Genomic DNA, 21,899 nt, shown 5'->3' with positions numbered 1-21,899 from the left:
TGTATACAGGTATAACAGAATAGCTTTAGTGTAGTTGTTGTTTTAAACTTGAGTATGAACTTGCAGACTTGCAAAATGCAGCAAGATATTTTAAAAAACAGTTTTGTTGGTTAAAAAACACTATATCGGATTCATATCGGTATCGGCAGATATCCAAATTTATGATATCGGTATCGGTATCGGACATAAAAAAGTGGTATCGTGCCATCTCTAATATATATATATATATATATATATATATATATATCTGTGAGCGCTAAAATGACTCTGTTACTATGTTACTGTAGAGCCATCCAGTCGTTCTCTAAAATTGAACATTAACTTTCTTCAAAGTGATTTAAAAGTCCAAACACCCACAGCTACAAACATCTGGCTGGCACTACCCTCTTCTAGGTTTCCTGCAAAGGATTCTCATCGCATCATTATATGCAACATGCAGCTTCTGCGTGCTACAGTGTTTGTAGGATGACCACAAGGGGGCAGTATTTACGCTTTAAACAAAGCCACTTTAACTGGAAGTGAACAAAAGCTGAATTTGCGAGCAATAGCATTTGCCTGCACATAGAGCTTACACCGCTGTCTGTATCTGTCATCATCATCATTCATTTGCTCAGTAATAAAGTGACCGAGGTATTTCACCTTTTTATGAACTTAAAGAGTTTTTGGGGCCAGTTTAAACAAAGGGAAATTTAGCTGTTTATCCTGCTTGGTTCTACATATCAAAACAGCACTTTTAGCAGCATTGTACTCAATGTCATATTGCACACCATATTCAGTACAGACATTGAGAAGCTCCTGTAACCCAGCACTGCTTGGACTAAAAACAATCAGGTCATCGGCATACATGAGATGATTTATCAATGTTTTACTGTATGGACAGATCATCAACATATAAATTAAATAAAATTGGAGACAAAATCCCACCCTGTCTAACACCATTGCTGACACCAAAGGGGGCAGAAATACTGCTTCCTCATTTAACCTGCATGTTCTGATGAGCGTACCAGTAAGAGAGAATCCTCACGATGTATTGAGGAACTCTCCGTCTCTTCATCTTATCAAAAAGTGTTCTGTGGTTCACTCGATCAGAAGCCTGAGAGGCATCAATGAAACACATGAGGACAGATGAATTTTTAGCCCTATACAAACTGACTATTTCCTTGAGTCACATGTCAGTGTCACAGTGGCACATGTCAGTGCCGTGCTTTGGTTTGAAGCCAAACTGATTATCCAGAGAAGAGATGAACACTAACTCTGTCAAACAAGCTTCTTTCTAACACCTTAGATAAAATACTGGCTAGTGCAATCGGCCTGTAATTTTCCAAACATCTCACTATTGCAGCTTTGTCCTTCATAACTGGTACCTTTAAAATACACAGCACTGAGTCTGGTAATATGCCATGAATCATAAACCCAGTGAAGCAGAGCGCTAGAAGAGGAGCTAGCCTTAAACTAGCATGTTTTAAATGTTCTGCAGTGATGTGATCCAAACCAGAGGATTTATTATCAGATAACCTATGAATGGCTTCATATACTTCATGTGTCCTTACACTTATTGTGTCATTGCTCATGTCAGAATTGTCCTCATATGGTTCACTTTTTATACAGTTAAACGACGCGCTGTAATGCTGTCTCCATAACGCTGCAATGTTATCTGCCCCAGAAACACCTTCAACAGTTGATGGCAGAGATGGTTTACAGTTATTAAAAGCAAGTTTATTGAACCTATTAGTACTATTATTATTATTATTGTGCTGAATGCTGTTTTGGTCACTTTGTGTTTTGGTAACATGTTTCTTGTTCGAGTCCATTGTTTTTCTTCCTTGTTGCAGACACTGTCTTAGTCTTTTTTTCTTATTTTTGCCTCTTCATGTCTTAATATTGTCTTGTTATCACCTTATTTATTTATACTTGACATCTTATTTTGTTTCAATTTTTCCTCTTTTTTAACTTTATTTCCTTTTTCTGAATTTTTGTCACTCTCTGGTTTTGATCACTTTGTGTTTCATTTTGTTACTTTTCTCTGATTTTACTTTATTTCCTTTTATTGTCACCTTTTTTAAAGATTCATTTCATTTTTGTTTCTTTTCACGTATTGTGTCACCTTTTCACGCCTTTCTGTCTTATTTTGGTTGTTTGAAACTCTTTCCTTGTTACTAGTGTTGAGCACCTTTATTTTGAAAATCTTCCCGGTGTGTTAGGCACGGCAGGGCAGAATGCGGAAGTCTGAGTAATATTAGAGAGGAAGACGGCTTCGAGTTGAGTCTGAACTTTACAGCTGGAAACTTTATCTTCGTCCTCAGCGGCAGAAAACTGAACGGTGAGTTTCTGAACATTCGCGTTTTTATCCACTTCAAACTTTATCCTCACTTCCTGTTTTAGTGGTTACGTTACGCAGATTTCAGGCCACCATCAAAAGTCAATACGAAGCCCACTGCGCGTCCGTTTCACTGGAAGTGCGACGTACGCCAGACTTCTTTCAGAATTAGGTCAATTTTATTTTCCAGGGTCGTTTCTGGAGAAAAGCGCTGAATTAAAATCATCGCAGAATCTTCAGATATTTAGTGACCGAGCCGCTCTTCATTTCGGCAGCAGCCTCTTCGTCTTTATCGTGTATTTGATCGCGGGCCGTGTAGGCTTAAAAAGTTGGTTTATCACCGAATAATCTGCAGAGTAGGGGCGTGCCGTGTGTTCCGTTTGTCGGGACACTCTGACTGGACCTGTAGCTGTCTGTAATCACAAACTCGCTCATTATCAGCATTTCTCATTGCAGTTCAGTGTTGTGGTTCAAACATGGCCGACTAATGGCTTCATAAACTGCTCTTATCACACCTGAGCTGTGCTCACCTGCCCCGATCACTTTCGCTTTCACTACTGTGAAAATGAGAAATTGATCTGAAATGTCCTCGCAGCTCCGCGGAGAAGCTCCACGGAGAAGCTCCGCGGAGGCTGAAGTGCAGACGGACGCGTGCAGAAATACATTCAGCGACCTTTCAGCGCTTTTCACTTCATTTGTACTGCGTGACGTCATGTCGACCTTGTTGCTGTTTATGAAGACAAACGAGCCTGACGCCATATTTAGATCTGAGCTTTTTTCTTTCACTGTTTGTTTTTAAGGTGGACTTCGTGTTCCGGCTGCTCTGAAACAGGGATTTCCCATCGTTGGACATGAATACATCACATCTGTCCTTAAATCCAAATCACTGCTTTAGTTTTCTGCTCAGCAGCTTTAACTTCACGTTCATTCAGCGTTTTAAAAGCCTGTAATCCCACCTGCTGTGTAGGTGCAGCTGGGTATTATTATCACTATTATTTGTTGTTGGTGGGATTTTAAAGGTGGTCACGTGGTTCCTGTGGAAGTGGGCAAGCATTTGAGATATTATAAAATGACTTCGTCTCCCGTTGAATGTGACGTAAACCAGGATTCAGTGACGTGAGCTTTGACCCCTGACCCCTGGGACTGTGTGTTGATGTGGTTTCCGGTTCTCCTCCTTTGTGAACTTTGAGGCTGCTGCAGAGATGAAGTCTGATGGTGGGAGGAGCTTTAATAACGCTGCTGTCCTGAGAGCTGGCAGATCCGAGGCCTGCAAATCCGAAGCGAGGTTAACGGGTTAGCGAGCTTAAAGCCACGGTTTTCAGTCCTCTTTTCACCATCACCATGGTAACTGATGCTGAGCAGGCCTGACTTGAAGTGTGTTTAAAAGTGCCACGTCTGGATTCTTTAGCAGTTTTTGTGCTGAAGGAATTTCTCTATGAAACCTGCTGAGCTGGAACTTACCGACTCCGCTGAATGAAGCAGGTTGGGGCAGCAGCATATGTTGCCATGGTGATGTATCTTTGCGGTTATCCTTTCAGGTTTACCTGACGGTCCAGGTAAGCCTGAAGTTTCCTCTAAGCCGCAGGTCCCGCCTCGTGCTGCCGGCCTCTGGTGTGAGATTCGAGTGACATTTATGGCTCTGAAATATTAGCACTGCAGCTTTTTGTCCCTTTTAGAGCAGAAACCATGAGTGTGTGGTGTTCGTGATCTGACGCGTCTCTGTTCTCTCTCTCAGCTCCATCATGGCTGAACCAGTTTATACTTCCACCACGACCCCAAACCCCGGAAACAGCTTCTGCCTGATCCCTTCGGCCCACCTGGACAGAAACCGCTTTATCCTAAAAGTCGTTGAAGTGGTGAGTTCAAAGATGCTCAGACTCATGTGACTCTTCATTAGCCAATGAGATGCTTTCGTTTAGCATTCATTCACACCTGCAAACACACAAACTGTGTGAAACCTTCAGGGTTTCCTCATCGTCTCAGCTCATTGGCTGAAACTTAAATGTGTGTTTGCAGGTGTTTCGTAAAAGTCTGAGTCTGCTGAAACTAAGCTTCATTTCTTTCACTCCTTGTTTGGATTACACTGAGCTGCTCTGTGAGCTGACACTGCCATCATCAGTGTCCTCTGTGTGCTGCACGTCTGCAGACCTTCAATTAAAACTGTTCGAGTAAAATATTCAGTTAAAAAAAAATCACGACCTTCCTCAGATTTAAAGTTAAATAATTAAAAGTTGTTTTTATTTGAAATCAATGATATTTAGTTGGAATAAGAATTATCGAGATTGGGATTATTTAAACATTAATGTTGGTAAATGATTAAATCGTCCTTCAGAGTAAGTTTCAGATATTTGTATCGCTCTCAGGCTCTGGCCCAACCTGCACGCGCTCTTTAAACTTCCTTTAACAGCGAGGATCGCGCCCCTGCAGGAAGACGCCGGGCCCTTCCTGTGCAGAGGTGCTCAGTTTCCTGTCCGGTGTGGCAAACAGTAGCTCAGTCTGAAAGCTGTGACAGAAGAGCAGGTTTCTGATGCTTCAGAGAGGAAAGATTCATTATTTAGGTGCTGAAACTGTGTTTGACATGTTGCTGAAACTTTGCCTCAGATGTCTTAAAAGACTCTTTGTCTCTGCTCCCTCACCTCTGACTCTCTGCTGTGGGTCTGATGTTTCTGTAACCGTCCACTGTGCAGGAAAACAATGCAGCGGCTGCTGCGCTGTGACTTCCATGAATTATGCACATGTGCAGTGATCCTCAGTCAGAGTCAAACACTCAGGTTCTCCTGCAGCTCAGTGTTGGTGAAACAGAGTTCAGCTCTTTACATGTCAGAGCTACAGAAGGAGTAGCAGTGAAGAAACGCACATGCAAACACACGGGGCCCGAGGCGTGCCTGAGGCGTGCCCGCGGGGCCTCGGCTCTGCAGATCATAACAGTACAGCTCAGAGAAAAGTGACCACTGACCATCTGCAGGCTGGACCGTATAAAACAACCTGAAGCGACGAGTGATGTCTTGGTGGCCAAGCCCAGCTGTGTAGCTGACAGGATCTGTTCTAGTTTCAGCTCATTTCAGGGTCGTTACTGTGGAAACCCCCCAAAAACCGAAAGCAACCGGCTGCAGAGTCGATCCTCTGCGAGTCTCTGCAGGCTTACGACCATCAGCTGACTGACAGGAAACACTGAGTGTGAGAAATGGTGACAGGAATCCAGAACAGTCTGCACTCATCATCGGTCTGTAACGATGATGATGATGACTTGTTTGCTGCTTTTAAAAAAGACTTGTAACTCTGAGCATTTGTACAGCTGAGCTGGATCCATGCAGGTGAGGTGATGCTGTAATGTCCTGGCAGGCAAACATGCTAAAATAGGCGAGGAGTGATGAAGGTAACCAACAATAATATCATCGCTGTGGACAAATCCTCCTGGACCGAGACCAAAACAACTCTGCGCACCTTTCAGGATTAAACCAGGTGCACTTGTGCTTTCACCTCAGTTTGTTTAGGATGTGCAGCACGCTCCTCACACGGCCTCCCTTCAGGCTGCTCAGCACAGGAAATGCCTCCGCAGTTTGTGGCGCGTTGACAGTCCACTGCCAGTAATCAGACAGGAAGCTGCTCCACTCTCCTGCAGATCTGTTTAAAACGGGGTTTGCAGCTGGAACCAGATGTTTAACGGAGGCCTGAACAGAGCTGATGTGTCTTAGTTTGACCTCACGAAGCGCTGACCTGCTCGTGTTTAATAACTCCAAAGGAAGGATCTGTCATCAGCGTAGTCTTGTTTCACGAGGGATCCCCTCGCTCTTATTGTGAAAGTTCAGTTGCTGCTAACTAACTCGCCCAAGCACATCCTGTCCCGTGTTTCCCCCTCTGATCCAGTTCATGTTGTGGTGGTTTTTGACATCTCTTCAGTCACACGTATTCCAGCAGCCGGAGGTGGACGGCAGCACCCCCACCGTCCTGGGAGACGAGCGGACTAACAGACAACAACAAGAGTTGCTGATTATTTGCTCGTCTATTTGGTACGAAGTACTTCAGAAACCAAACATTTGCAGAGCAGAGTTACGCGTGCGCCTGTGTACATGTATGAAATTATGTACACAGCGGTGATATTACCACAACAACACTGTGGGACATGAAGCTGGATCTGCAAACCCCGGTGGTGCCGCCTCTTTAACAGTTGGGCTGTGCGCTTTTTACAGACGAAGAGTCGTCTGAGCTAGAGCAGGGCGATGCGACCGAAATATTTATCACGATGTACATTTGGAAATTTGCAATAACGATATAACTGACGATATAATTGATGCGAGACAAAATACTTTACAACTCCACAGCTTTATTAGTGCAAAAAACATCAAAGTATTTCCACTGAAACAAGCAGCTGTTTTTTATCTGCATTAAAGTTATATAAACATGTAACAGTGCAAATGCAAACTCCTCGCTGACAGTTTAACCAAAAGGCATTTCCAGTGGAAACTGGCCGACACATCCTCAGTGTAACCATGTATAATATCCACAAACCTTAAAAAGAGGTTATACACACGCAATACGGTAACATTATGCTGAAGCACAGTACGTATCACTCCGCGAGGCTCCGCCTACGACAGCCGTAACGCTCCGACAATCCATCAAGCGGTGCGGCTTCGTAGCTCAGCAAAGTCGTACTGAAACATCTGACAGATTTTCCAGCGCCGTGCACATAAAATCGTTTCGAGGTCAGTAAACACAACCAGAGTTCATACATAAGGCGCACGGGATTATAAGGGGCTCTGTCGACTTTCAGACAAATCAAAGGATTGATTTTAAGTGCGCCGTATTTTCCAAACAACGCGGTAATAACGACGGCCCGCTAGCATGCGCTACCAAAAATAGTGCTTTGTTGTGTATCTGACGGACGAAAGCTAAACCAGTTCCACACCAGTGAAGCTGCAGCATTTTTACAAACCAGTTCAGGTTCATGGTTTCATTCAACGATCCGCTTTCGCTCTTCTGGTTCTGCGTCGCCGCCATGTGCGCATGTAAACAAAGGCACTGCACATGCGCATTTTACCCATATTCTATCGCCATGTTTCATTTTCTTATCGTTGCCCAACATTACACCAGTGTTATCGTGAACGGTATGATATGACCCAGCACTAGTCTCAGCCGACAGCAACACAAAACCTGCTGCTGAAGTCAGGCGCTCTTAGATAAACCGTGTTACCGCCACGCACCGAACGACTGCGCGGAAACACTCCCGGCGTGAAACGTGCTGACATCTGTGAGTGTCACACCACGGTTCCAAAAACAAGAAGCGAAATCTGCGTCAGCTGCTTTTAAGCTGACTTTTTAAAAGTGTCGCTGCGTCAGTGAATCAAGCAGATATTCAAACACAGCAAAACAAATGCACACTCATGTTTCTGTCCATTTTCTCCCATCAGCAGGGGGCGGAGACTATTCCATCTGGCGTCGTACTCACACAGGTGGTAAACACATTCATGTGTATGTCCTGACCTGTGTGCACCGGAGTGAGGACGCTTTTATTGCTCTCAGAGCTGCATGGCAACCACTGGTTGCTAGGGAGAAATGTATATCTGTTGCTTTTGTGCAGCGATATGGCAAAAGTTACCGACAGTTTCACTGAGAGCAGTTAGCGAATGTTTGGAGACACGTCTGCGATCTGTTCAGGACCACTCACTCTGGTGCAGCGCTCTCTCTGCATCTGACCTCTGACCTCCAGCAGCCAGTCGAGGAACATGCCGTGGTGTCTGCAGGCCGCTGCATGTACCACACGTGTGCAGGTGCAATGATGACCAAACCAGTCTGTGACTTCCTGGTTACAGGAGACGGGGATGAGGTCACTTTGGTGCTTTTAATGTGGAGGTTCTGTCTTAGCTGAAGTGTGACTCCACACTCACATCCAGTCTGTGGCTCCGGGCTCGGCGGCTTCTACATCACAAACTTTAGACACAGAATTTAACAGCAAAACAGGAAGTGGAGGTTCGTTTGTTGGGGACTGTTTTCAGGACAGATGAATGCGCATTAGCAGCCGGACGGTGAGGAGCGGGATGGATTGGTTAGCCGTGCTCCGTGGTGCGAGGGAACCAGTCGCTGTGTTTGTGTGTGACCTCTCTGTGACTGGATCTTCCTCATCCAGCAGCTCTTCAGGAAGCTGCAGAACGGGAAGTGAAAGTATTGCGGAGCGGTCAGTTTGGCTGTCGTTAGCAGATCTCAGAGCTGCTGTTGCAACAGCTCAGTGAGGTGTTCGGTGGGAGGACGACGCCTGCATCCGGCCCCGGGAGTCTGGAGGGAGCTGGCGCGGGTGGGTGCTGGGCAGAAAGAGGATGTGCGGTCAGATCTTTGTGAAACCTTCCTGCAAAATAAACTGAAAGCCACAGACTGAAGGAGGCCCAGGTTAATGTTTTTCCACGTGGGCTCCACCAGAGCAGCTTTGCATGAGTCACAGCTCAAAATAATCCATGTTTATGTCCATACTCAGCCTCTGTCCATCTAAACTTCTGATTGGCTGCCCCTCATAACTGCAGGTTTGAAAACCAGTATGTAGCATTGCGTTACACTTAACCCCAGTCACCACATGCATGTGCCGTCTGCCTCCAGCCTGTTCATCCACAGAGGTGTAGTTACAACAGCTGAGTGTTTGGGTGGATGTAGACCACTGCAGGCGGAGGACTGCAGTGGCGGAGGACTGTGGACTCAGCTGTGAGAGATTGGAACAGTCTCTGACATTAATCCGTTTTGGGCATAAATCCTATAAGTCGTTTAGATCCTCGTCATGTTGCTGCTTATTGTCTTTGTTTTAATCATGTTAGAAAAATATAAAAATCTCTGAAAGTTGAGAATCGCTAACAAACACACACATGCACCTCCTGGTCGTCTGAAGGTTAAAGCAGCGCGTTTGCTGTTGTCCAGCTCCAATCCCTGCCTCTCCAGGTGCTTTCACAATAAAAGCTGTCCACTGTCTCAGTGCTAAATAAGTTTATTGTGAAACAGACAGGAAGTCCCGGTGAGTTTTTAACAGCAGCTTCACTGTAGACTCGTGCGGGATTCCCACTGTGACTTCCTGTGGTGAGTTTAACCCCAGTCAGCTGATTCGCGCCGGGTCACGTCTCACCTGTCCGTGCTGAACAGGAAGTCTCTCGGGGTGATCTCAGGGTGTGCACGCTGGCCTGTGTAGGTTTCTAAAACCCAGCGTTTCATGAGTGACGCATTTGTAACGTTCAGTGTTTTCATTACTGCAACGCCATCAGACGTCTGCTTTTACAGCAAGATGAAAGGACAAGAAGAGCTGCTGTTTTTCACACGAGCGACCGCAGAGGCGCAGCCGGGTGTCGATGCAGTTACTGCAGCTGTTTAAAGCGTTGATGAAAGAGGAGCATAAAGAACAAAACACGTCTGAGACACTGAGAGGAGCTGGGCTCTTTGTAGTGAAGCTTAGTGGAGCGTAAAGCTCTGATTGAAACGAGCAAAGACACTGAACGCTGCTTCACCTTTGAACCCGTTAAAGCGTAACAGGAGGGACCATCAAGGTGACCTGAGCAGTTTGTCATATTTCAGGATCTTTGTGGGACAAAAGGACTCTGTGTGCATCACATTCAGTGATGCACACAGAGGCCTCGAATCAGAGCAAACTTCGACTTTCTGTTCCAGGTGACCTCAATTTCATGCGAGTTTCCAACCCTAAGACCTCAGATTTGTTTTTGAGGTTGTACATCGACGGTGAGACGAAGCTGTCAGCGTGGAGTTCCACATTACCGCCCCAGGGCGAGAGCGTTTTCGCCCGCCCTGTTCTGCAGAGTCGCCTCTTTGTGTTCCCTAAAGTAAACCAGCTTGGACACGTGGAGGAGATCCAGCGCCGGTGACGGACACACGGTCTTCTACAGACATAAACACAGCAGAGGTGCACGAGAAGGTTTTTGATTTCCACGCTGCTCCCACTCGCTGCCTTTCTGATTTGACTTGGAGATTAATGTTAACAGCACGGTGGCAGCAGCCTGACTGATGACAGCGATGCTGGAATTCAATCTTTGCATATTTATGTTCGTATAGTTCCACGTAGTGAGGGAAGTGAGAGCAGATCACTCAGCACGTGCAGGATGTTGGTGACGGGCACAAACACAGTGGCAGTATTTACAGAAACACTCAAAAGTCACTCAGATTCTCTCACGTTTCACGTTTTCTGCTCCTAGAACCAAGAAATATGCGTCCCTAAAAGTGTTCTGGTGGTACAGAACATGTAATCAGATTACTGAAGGAGAATGAGTCATGTCTGTGTTGCTGACTGAAGGATAAAAGTATCGGCGCCGCTCTCGCTGACGTCAGGCGGTCTGCTGCTAGCTCTGTGGTTCTGGGTTCGTCTGTCTGAAGAAAAGCACAAAGCCTTTTTATAAGCTGAGGCTCACTTTAACATGGAATATTCCTCCAGTTAAACTCGCCGCTGTAACGGAGACAGAGGCTGGCGTTCGGTTTAACCACGAGGACAAACACGCGACAGCGAGAGGAAAGTATCCCTGCACACGTGCACAGACGCTGGTTTGTTCCTCCTGGTTCCTGATGATCCCGACTTTGGATCCTGGTGCTTATCTGTCGGCGTGACGATCTCCTGGGTCTGGACGAGCGACGACTCTACTCTCAGCTCTGTCTTTATGCTCATTTTGCAGCTTTACTCGTGATTTTATTCTTTTACGAACTACCTCATGACCACGGGTGAGCGTTGGAATGTAGACGTGCTCTCAGTCATCTCATGTCCCACCTTCCAACCACCGTGAGCTCAGAGGGAGGGCTCTGCAGAGAGCCGCGGCCTTAGGTCTGAAGCTGCCGTCTCGTCCCAGCTGCTCCGCACTCGCCTACGAACCCGGAGGTCGTGGTGTGAAGAAGCCGACGGGACGGCGTCACCTGCAGAAAGGAGGTGTGCAGCTCTGACACGCCCCTCGAACGTTTCAGACGGAGGAAATCTGGCAGGCTTGGACTTTCTCGAGAGTGCATTCGACACATCGTGTACTTACATCTGGACCAATCAGAGCACACTAGTGTCATTTCTTAAGGTTTCTGTCCTGATAAGTGGTCAGAGAGTTGGTGTGGTCCTGACTTGCTCCTTCAGCGGTTACAGGAAGCTCCTCCTGCACTGCGCTGCTCTCTGAGTCATTTAAAGGTCTGTTTACATTCACAACACGAGTATTTCTTTATAAAAACAAAGTCGAGTGTTTGGGGCCTGGAAGAGCTCAACCACAAATCCCTCCATGTTTGTAGTCCAAACATCACCCCCTCCCCAGGCTCGTACTGCCTGCTCTTTCAGGTCCCCAAACTCGGGGGGTCTGAGGGGTGAAGCGCTCCTATCGACTCCTGCTGGGTGACGGTCTCGTGGTCTCGCCGCTGTGGTGGTTCAGATGTGCTCGTCCCTGCGATGGCTGCTGGTGTGGAGCAATCGCTGTTGTTGCCGCCCACACAGAGCTGAGCGGTCGGAGCGGTTCGACCACAACTTCTAATGAAATGCAGCAGAGCCGGCGCCTTTGTGTTGTCACGCCGGCCTGAAACTGCCAGCAGCCGCTCAGACTGGAAAGAGACGTCACATTTCAACAAATAAGCTGCCGTCGTCTCAGACAAGAGGACGAATACACGGGGCAGCAGCTGACAGAGGCTGGAGGTCTGTTTCATACAGGAGGAGGAAGTGGTGACTATCAGGTCAGTTTCTCCCCGTGTGTCGTAGTTGCAGCGTTCGATGCCGGGAGCAGACGTGCAGAATAAAACAAATCAAACACGCGGAGCGTTTTTGGCGCCTGGTGAATAAGTGAGCTGCTGAAGAAGCTTTCAGCGGGAAAAGTGAAACAAAATAACATTTTATGCAATTATTTCTTCATAATCATCGAAATGTCTGACAAAATATGAGAATAATCATTATTGTTATCATGTCAAACTGCAGCCCACTGTGGTCCTGAGTGGGCCGGTCCACTGAAACTGCACGTTTTATTGTAAGACTCAGGTTTAACTTGGTGAACCTGCAGGTCCATCTCTGCACAGCGCCGTCCTGAGTAAGTGGGCGGCCGTGGTTTCACAGGCCGTGACAGATTCACAGTAGTGTTCACAGGTCGGGCTCTGCTTTAGGAGAACATGTCGCTCTAACACGCCGACCGTTTGATGTATGAAGCCAACAGGAGTGGTCCCAGGAGCCACCCTGACTTGTGTTTCTATTCTGTGCTCACCTGTGCTGACTTCCTGTTTCTCCCTCAGGTGCTGTCCTTCATTGCCTTCATCCTGGAGGAGACGGTGGACAGCTGCTTCACCTGCTCTCCTCTCTACTTCTTTGAGTTCGTCAGCTGCACGGCCTTCCTCTTCACCCTGCTGCTGCTCGTCCTCCTTTCTACTAAGCTGCATGAAAAGATTCACATCGGGGCCTGGCCCACTGTGGTAAGAACCTGGAGATCGTGTTTCAGTCGCTCTTCTCCGCTCGCGTGAGAAAGATTCAGAAGCTCAGTGACCTGAACAGAGTTCATGTCTGGCTTTATTTAGAGTCACTTCCTCTTTCAGAGCACAGTCTTTGTTCAAGCCCACTCCAAACTACAATAACGACCCGACCGGCAGTCGTTAGAGGAGCAGGTCGCTACATACATGTTCAAAGTAACCCGAGTCGGCCCAGCACTCGTTCATGAGCTGTCCAGAGAGTGCTGAGCTGGCATTAACCCGGCAACACATGATGCTCGTGGTCCGTGTTATTCATAATCCAGTCCTTTGACTTCAGTTTACACATTTAATTTTGCATCGTTTTGAATTTCTGGACAGATGAGGAACTTTTTACTATTTTAACCTTGACTATAAAAACTGTCTTTGCATTGGTTCGCTGAGCTGCAGCATCAGAGCACGGACAGCGCAGCATGCTTTCGGTCTGCGATGTCAGAGTAACTCTGAGGGAGTCGGGTACTCGTGTGAGTACTCGAGTAAAATCAGTCTGAGGAGGATGCGTGGTGGTGGCGTTTGTCCCGGCTCTCCTCCTGCGAGCTTCGCTGTCGTCTCGCACCAGAATGAAAACAGACGGTTTATTTTAGTCTCTCCCTGATGACACTTCCAGCTCGCAGTCTTTCATCTTACAGCGTGGGTGCAGTGAAACTCGAAAACGAGAAGCGGACTGTTTTCTTTTTGCAAATTCAGACTCAGCAGGGTGGAAATGTTTGCATGTGGAGCTGCGAGTTCGACAGCTGTTCTCAAAGCTAATGAGGGTTCCAGCTTCAATCGAGCCCTCGCCCTCTGCCTCTCTGATTGGCTGAGCACAAACCAGGCCGCCCCCACCTTATTTGTTTTTCATAGAGATGAGATTTAAAGTTGGCCAGTCAAACGAAACCTCCCTGTTAAATCATTCACGTGGAAATGAGCCACCTAAATAAAGATGCTCATAAATAACTTCAGATTAAAGTAATTAAAGCGTTCCTTCATTTTCACGTCCGCATGGAAAAAAACCTGCTCTGAACTTTGAACCAGGAAAGCGTGGGATTGGATGCGAAGAGGGGGAGGGGTCAGAGCATCAAGAGTTTGATCCAGTAAAGTTGGCGTGAGTTCACGGCTGGTATCTGCAGCCGTTTAAAGGCCGACCTTTGAGAAATGGTGGCGCAGCTTCATTGTTTTGGTGTCAGCCTTAACTCTGCCAGAGACGCTGCTTCCTCTGCTTTTCAGAGGAAAAGTGAGCGTGGACAGGAAGCCGGAAGCTGAAGGCCGAACCTTTCCGCTGCACTGATTTTCAGCGGCGCTGTCTTTCCACCGGAGGCCTCAGCTCCACCGTGGTGTGTGGAAACAGGAAGAGGACACCGACCGCAGCGCGGTGCTCACTAACACCAGTGTCTGCTCAGACGGCTGACGAGCCACAGAGTTCTTCCTCATCGTAGCCATTAAAGAGAAACCTCAACATGACGAGTCTGCCCGCAAAGAAACACCAGACAGGAACAGCAGCAGCTGAACTTTCACAATAAGAGCACGCTGTCACAGGGAAGCGTGGTGAGAGGCATTTGAAGCCCACGCTTCCACAGTCAGGTTTCAGAGGTGACCCGTTCCCATCTGTTTTATTCCTGCTGCTTAGGAGGGGCAGCCAATCAGGAAGAACTGTAATGGCGGTCCGAGTGTGTCTGTTTGCTCTGTGTGGTCTTTGTAGTTTAAATGAAGCTGAACAAAAGAACAGAGGAGCTGAAAAAACCGTCGATATGAGAGAAGCGCAGAGGCTGAAGCATTTTAGCCACCGCCTCGCCATCAGCGGCGGCTTCCTGTTTAGCACTCGAGCCTAAAGGCTGATGGCGTCGCCCTGCTGTCAGGCAGCGTGGACGCCAACGACTGTGACAACGTGAGAACGAGGTAATGTAAGATTGTCACGGTCGCTCCACAGACGCATCTACTGTGTGTTTGACGAGTTTGGATCTCAGTGATCGGGAACGTTTGTGAACATCACCTTTCACTTCGGTGCCACAGCGAGTGCCCGCCAGCTGTGGTGCGTTTAAATACGAGTACGAGCGGTCGAGCCTCGTTAGCCTCAGAATGATGGACTTATTCGTTCCCGCTAAACGATGAATTAAAACGAGATACGGCCCCAAACTCAAAGCGTGCACCGCACCGTGTCTGCAGACACGCCTCACACCCGCAACAAGTCACACAAAGTCTGAAGTCAGAACTTGGTTTTATCGCAGCTACGACTTTAAAGACGTCCCAGAGTGTGTACACACACACACACACACACACACACACACACACACACACACACACACACACACACACACACTGTGGCTGAAAACCAGTAAAAGCAGCTGTCATATAACTGTGTGATGCTGCCACCTACAGTCTGCAGACTGAACTGCACTTGTAGCCTCCAGTCAGATTCCGGAGTGTTAGAACTTATCTTTGTGCCACTACTCTGAGCGCACGTAAACAGAGTTTTCAGGTGCAAGTGTTGTATTTTGAGGAGAAATTTATTTTGAGTGAACAAACTTCATTGCTGCGTGCAAAAAATGTATTTCAGTGTTTGCTATTATCTCCACACACACAACAGCAGCTCCTCTCGCTCAGTTTTTGCACTTATGCAAATATGTGACGTCTTGATGAATCGAGCAGATATTTGAAGTTTACACAGAAACATTCTCGCATGAAAATATCTTAAAAGTTTATTTTGTGACCCAGAAAGAGTAATATTTCAAACTCTGCCACTCTGTGTTCCTCTGCCACTGCCTCCTTTGAGTTTTGGATGAAATGCATTCTGGGATATTGCATTTTGTCATTTCGAGCTGATTGGAGACCAGAACAGCCAATCAGATATTTTTGCATCCAAGTCTGTGATTGGCTGGTTTTGTGGCACAAATATAACGGTGTAGAGAAAGAGTTGAGCGCGCACGGGCATAAACGTTGAGAGCGCGAGCAAGTGCAAAAACTGAGCGAGAGGGTGTGTGTGTGTGTGTGTGTGTGTGTGTGTGTGTGTGTGTGTGTGTGTGTGTGTGGATAACAGCAAACACTGAAATACATTTTTTGCACGCAGCAATGAAGTTTGTTCACTCAAATTCAGCTTTTCGTCACTCAAAATAAATTTCTCTTCAAAATGCAACACTTGCACCTGCAAACTTTGTTTCATGCGCTCAGAATAGTGGCACAAAGATAACATCATAGAACTGATGGATCAAAGCAGCAAAACATTTTAACACACCGAGACTTGTTGGATTGTAGCTCTGAATATGAACTTGGACTTAAACCAACGTGTGGATGTTCAGCAGGATTGTCTCCATGAAAATCTGTCACATGTGAAGTATTACAAACAGAGCTTTATTATTAAGTACAGTGAGGCCGTGAACGGTGAGTCGAGGGTTCAGCATGCTGAAAAAAATCCAGACTCAAGGCTCAAAATGAAGCGTGTGGCTGTTTTACGTCACGCTGCAGCGCCTCCAGTTTGAGAAAAGTCCACTTTTATTGTTTTGTTGATCCGGTCAGATTGAGGGCGGCAACTCGGAGACTGTCGGAGGCGCTCGTCTCACCTTCTTCTTCTTCTCTTTTACAGGACATGATTTACACCGGGGTCATCGCTGTGCTGCTCTTCATCTCCTCCTGCGTCTTCGCCGCAGACCGCGGCTCTTTGGTTCAGGCAACCGTTGCTGTGGTGAGAAAACGTCCTCGGACTCGCACTACCCTCCTTTCCTACCTCCTGAATCTTCCTTTTCCTTTTCTTCTATATCTCCTCCTTTCCTTTCCTTCCTGGCTGACAGTGTGTGTTATAGGGCTGCCACAAAGGATTATTTTGATAGTCGACTAGTCACCGATTATTTTTGCGATTAGTCGACTAATCAGATCATCATCCATTGGACGTACAAGTACAGCTTATTGCACCAGCAGCATCTGCTCTTATATAACTATCATTAGCTTACAGCTTTAAGTGTTTAAGGTCTGTGCTAACTAAAAATAAAGACAAGATGATAGTTTATTAAACTCTAATGAAATCTGCAGATTGTTTTGGTGAAGTTTAATAAACTCCTTGCTATCTAAAATATAACAGGACACTGGAGTAAATTCTCCAGCATCTCACACTTCTGATGATCAGCTGTCTGCTTGACGTTTATTCAGCTGTGTAAAAACTATAACTTTAATCTCAGACAAACTGATTTACTCAGGAACAAATAAAATACTGAAAAAAGCCAAACAATAACATTTTAAGTTATCTAAGTGACTCATATATCATGTTTAACCTGAGTAGGGAAAGATGGCGGTGGGTTTGAAAACGATCTGCCGGGAGTCCGGTGTTCTCACGGCTCTAGTTAGCCTAGCCCCGGCTAGCTATCAAGCTAGTGGGTAACAGACGTCTCAGAAAACGTCGGAGCGCTTTTGAAAATATGTGGTGTCTTGATAAACTGAGCAGATATTTGAGGTTTACACAGCTACATTCTCCATGAAAATATGTTAAACGTTTATTTTGTGACCCAGAAAGAATAATAAGAGTAATATTAAAACTAACTAGCTGCCGCCATTGTTGGAAACTAAGCTGGGCCGCGCTATGAATTCTGGGACACAGCTGCTTCTTCTTCTTCGGGGTTTAACGGCAGCTGGCATCCTTGTACATGCAGTGCTGCCATCTTCTGTTTCAGTCCGTTATTACACTCTTAAATCCTGCTACTTATTCCTGCATCTTTTGTGATCTTACAAAGCTTCAAACGAAGCGTCGACTATTAAATTAGTCGTCGACGATTTTGATAGTCGACTAATCGTGGCAGTCCTAGTGTGTTATCAGGTCACCTACAGCAGCGCTCTTCTTCTTCTCTGTCGTCCAGGTCTTTGGGTTCTTGGCGACTGTGGCGTTTTCCATCGACTTCGGCCTGATGGTGAAGAGCAAGGGGCTTCCCTTCCTAAACAAAGACAAGAAGCAGGAGCACACTAACGGCATCCAGACGCCGGCAGAGGAGGAAAGACTCAAAGCCAACGAGACAGTTTAAGCGTCTTTCTGCTCATACGCGTGAGGTCGCTCATTACTTTTCCCAATATTCCTCTAACATGATAGTGAAGGGGTGGAGCTTCCAATGCTGACCTCACGTCCATGTTTTTTTCTTTTTAAATCCAGTTTGTAGTTCTTTTCCCAGCGCTGAGGGCGCTCTGTTCAGAAATCATCACCCTGTCGCTGTGCAGAGCGCCGAAAACGAGAGACACTAAAACCATCAAACCACTAAATCTTCTGCTGTAGTTTAGATTGTAGGATTTATTTTTACGCAGTTTGTGATAAACGCTTTGCTTTATCGTCCTGTTGTCAAATAATCAGATGGACGAGAAGGAAAATCACAGAAGTGTTTTCGAAGGCGTCGGCACCTCCGATTGGTCCGAGTCTCTCCAGCAGAATCCTGATATTAAAATATATTCTCCTTACTTTTAATTTGAATGAAATGTTGCACACCAAGGAAAATATTCCTGATTGTTGAAGTACCGTCTGTGTCCCTGAACGCCTCACGATGCTCAGGTCGAGACTGAGAGCGTGCTAAAGTTGATTATTCATCAGCCTTACTTGTGTTGAAATGACTCGGAGTGTCCAGCAGGGGGAGACGTCTGCTTGTCAACCATCCAGGGGCTGTTTCATAAACGCTCATTTAGTTGATGCAGACAAGTTAAAGTTCATTTCATGTTTTTTATCCGGACACTGTGGAAATGCGGTCCTTTGCCAAATGTGCCCTAGTCCTCCTTAAATTCTCCCTGTGGACCAGTCAGGTTTATCCATAGCCTGTATCTAAAAGATGGACCTAGCTGCTGTGACATCACCTGTTGGTTGGTGATGCACGCTTCTTTTTTTTTTTTTTGAACGCTTTCACATGAAACGAGCGACAGACTTTGTTTTCCTACCAGAGTCGTCGCCCCCTGCTGGACATTACAGAGCATTAGCTTTCAGGTCTTTTAATGTTTTGTGTCACTCTTGACATTTTAAAAGTGAAATTGTGCCTTTTTTTTAAAACATACTTTTTTACTTCCTGTCTGTGTTTGATATCTTTGATGCCGTGTGGACAAATATGAATATCGGGGGTAATTTAGCAAAATCAGCTCAGAGCTTTTAATGATCTCTTTTAATCCTTTTATTAACTGTTATCACTAATTATGGCCTTGATGTTGGGCTCAAGCTCATCAGCTGAAATCATAGTGACTCTTGGTGATTCTAATCGCTGACGTGTGAATGTGTTAAAATGTAACAATGAAAGGGTGAATATCAAAGTGTTTGTTTGAGGTTTTCTTCCGTCTTTGCTCTCTGCTGTTGGCGGCTGAAGCTGACGTAGCTGCAGGTGTGTGAGGGCGCCGTGGAGGGGAAGCCTCCGCAGCATCGTTAAAAAGAGTAACATTAGAGAACTTGAAAAGGATACTGCGTGCCTACAAATGATCTAAAATTGAAATGTAAGAGGAATGGAGCTCTTTGAGTGAGCAGGGATTCTCCTTTTCTTCCTGTTCCTGCAAGTTTTTCCTCCCGTCTGTCACTCGCTGATGGGTTTTCTCTCCAGTACTGTCGGGCACCTCTGTCGTTGTAAATGTGTTCGTGGTTCAGTAATCCGTCCCCCCACACACACCCACACACACACACTCAAACTTCACTAAAGTCACATCAAACTCTAAATTTTATGCCCAGAAAATGAAGCGGACTGCAGTTTAAAGGCAAACGCCATCTGTTTTTGTTTTTTTTACTACAAATGTAATATTTTTAAACGTTTAATTATAAAAAGTGTTTTTCTTTATTTCTGAGGTCTCATATTTTTTTCTTTTTTTGTTTTGTTTTTTAAATTGTGTCCATTTCTCCAAAGTCTCAGGAAATAAAAAGTCACATTAACCATGAAAATGAAATCAGTGAGAAGTTTGAAATTCAGAAACATTTGAGAGCACATGAAGCAGCAGACTAATAAAGAACAGGTTTTTATACAAACTTTTCTACGTTTGTAAAAATGAAAAACACTCTGTGATGACGAGGACATTTGTTAGTAATCACAGTACACTGGACACTTCCGTGTGTGTCGAACAATCCAGAAATCTGAAATCATTTCTATTTGGGACCAAGTAAAGTTGATCTTCGAGACAGAGCCCGTTTGTTTTGTATATAAGTTTCTCTGATGTTTGTCAGCCTGTGTGTGAACGTACGGTTAGGATTTCACTGTCTGTAATAAATTGCTGCAGTTTCTTTCTGTCAGGTGATAAAGAGATTTTCAATAAATACACGTGTTTGGTTTCTGTTTTCACCCACAAACATGAAAAACTTTGGACTGAAGGTGAGTTCTAGAAAAATCTGACCTCATGTTGAAACAGAAATGGTGTCAAAGCACCCACAGCTTCAGGAGGGTCTCTGAGGAACTCTTCATTAAAATACATCAAACTTATGTCCTAATAAATATATTCCTCGCAATGAGGGAGGAGCTTCAGAGAGGGCGTGGCCATCTGTGAGCCTGTGACCTCCAGTTGGTGGAAGGCTGAAGCACAGCAGTGTCACGGTTTCACCTATGACGAACTTTTTATCACCACTGGAGAGGATTATTCTCAGTCTTCATTAGTTTTACTGAACGCTTGATAATATTAACGATTTGTGTCAGAATCAGGAGACTTTGTTTCCATTAAACATCAAAGTGCAACATGCATAGTAAAACTACATTAATGAAAGAAAAAAGTACTGTGGCTGTGTGATCATGTGTGTATATGCAGATGACAATGAAATCAATAAAGGCTGACATCATCAGTAAGTAGAGAAATTTACATTACACATGCTTCCCTTAGGCAGTATCGTTAGAAGACATAACGTCTTGATGCATCTCAATCATCCAGGTAAGTAAATCTCCAGAAGTTGATTCTGTTCATCTGGACGTAGCGTTTTGTGGGAGAAACGTTTCGTCATCATCAGGTGACGTCTTCAGTCTCAGCTGACTGCAGGTCTCAATCTTATAAACAGTTCATTTGCATAATGACTGAAACCAGCCCACTGAAGGAACAATGGGCTGGGAGGTCAGGTCCTTAATCATAATTATGCAAATTCTCATGACCATTGATCAACAACCACTGACCAAAACCCACTGATCAAAGACCATTGACCAACGGCCATGAGTACCATTCGCAGAGGCTGGAAGATCAAGGTGCACCCGGTGGAGGTGGGGTGCAGGGGCTTTGTTGCCAGTACAACAGCAAAGCTGCTTAGAGACTGGGATCAGAGGACAGGCGCAACGGCAGGCTATAAGAGAGCTAGCTAACACTGCTGAGAGGACCAGTCACTGGCTATGGTTAAAAAGGGCTGACATCACTCTGCCAGCTAACCACGAGAGAAAAGAAATTCTCCGCTCTTCTTCCCTTATCTGGGAGGCAGTGGGGAGGAAGAGCGTACAGCCGGATCCGGCGGGGAGGTGTGGGAAGCCAGATCGGGCGCCCCCCTTCCAGCTCTCCTCTCTGCTCTCTCCTATCTTGTCCCTTTTGTCTTACTTCTCTCGATCACCTTTTCTATCCCTTTGAAGAAGTGAGGCTCCATAAATGCTAAACAGGTGAGTATTATTTGTAATAATAATAGATAGAAAATAAACTGTAGGAAACTAAACAGAAGAAAGAAGGAGAGAAATAATAAGTTAACATAAACCACTGACACTCCAGGGCCTGACCAACCCTGGCAGGGCCTCCTTGGATGAGGGATTCTAGTGATAATGGCCGAAACACCCGATGAATCCAAGGTCCACTGCTGATGATGTGTCCCAAATTTAAAATGATAATCTAGATCAGATCTCTAATCCCTAAACCTAACCAAGGAAGGAAAATGGCAGATTAGCCTGGGTAAAAGACCGGCAGTTGAGGCACACAACGATGCGTGCTGCTGGCAAAGTTTCTGGGCTTTCCTCATAACAGCCGTCCCTCAAGAGTCTCTCCATCTAAACAAGCATTATCAGGGACTGTAACACCTAGTCCTCACTGAATCTCTGTCTCTCTTCCACAGCATGTCTTTATCCTGTCTTCCTTCTCTCACCCCAACCAATCACAGCAGATGGCCCCGCCCCTCCCTGACCATGGTTCTGCCGGAGGTTTCTTCCTGTTAAAAGGGAGTTTTTCCTTCCCACTGTTGCTAAAGCAGTGGGGATCGTATGCAATGTTGCCTGTAATTTTTCATGTGTCT

At 45.8% G+C, this 21,899-nt stretch overlaps 1 protein-coding gene across 3 annotated transcripts; it reads left to right on the top strand.

Moving 5' to 3' along the window:
- The first annotated feature begins 2,177 nt into the window (after window positions 1-2,177).
- cmtm6 (CKLF-like MARVEL transmembrane domain containing 6) lies at window positions 2,178-19,962 on the top strand. Of its 3 annotated transcripts, XM_086312798.1 has the most exons (6): window positions 2,178-2,320; window positions 4,053-4,173; window positions 12,530-12,706; window positions 16,314-16,412; window positions 17,575-17,761; window positions 17,862-19,962. In XM_086312798.1, the coding sequence occupies exons 2-5, from the start codon at window positions 4,060-4,062 to the stop codon at window positions 17,734-17,736; spliced, it is 552 nt and encodes a 183-aa protein (XP_086168924.1). In that variant the 5' UTR covers window positions 2,178-2,320; window positions 4,053-4,059; the 3' UTR covers window positions 17,737-17,761; window positions 17,862-19,962. The 3 variants fall into 3 exon arrangements, with proteins under 3 accessions (XP_086168924.1, XP_086168923.1, XP_086168925.1); XM_086312797.1 differs by having other exon boundaries at window positions 17,575-19,962; XM_086312799.1 differs by lacking the exon at window positions 2,178-2,320 and adding an exon at window positions 3,132-3,610 and having other exon boundaries at window positions 17,575-19,962.
- Window positions 19,963-21,899: the final 1,937 nt, after the last annotated feature.

The sequence above is a fragment of the Aulonocara sp. 'chitande type north' Nkhata Bay genome, linkage group LG11 (genome assembly GCF_057382095.1).
Source record: "Aulonocara sp. 'chitande type north' Nkhata Bay isolate Kocher_YH1m ecotype deep benthic linkage group LG11, A_spYH_male_GT1.1, whole genome shotgun sequence".
Lineage (NCBI taxonomy): Eukaryota > Metazoa > Chordata > Actinopteri > Cichliformes > Cichlidae > Aulonocara > Aulonocara sp. 'chitande type north' Nkhata Bay.
This window is presented reverse-complemented; position numbering and strand designations above follow the sequence as displayed.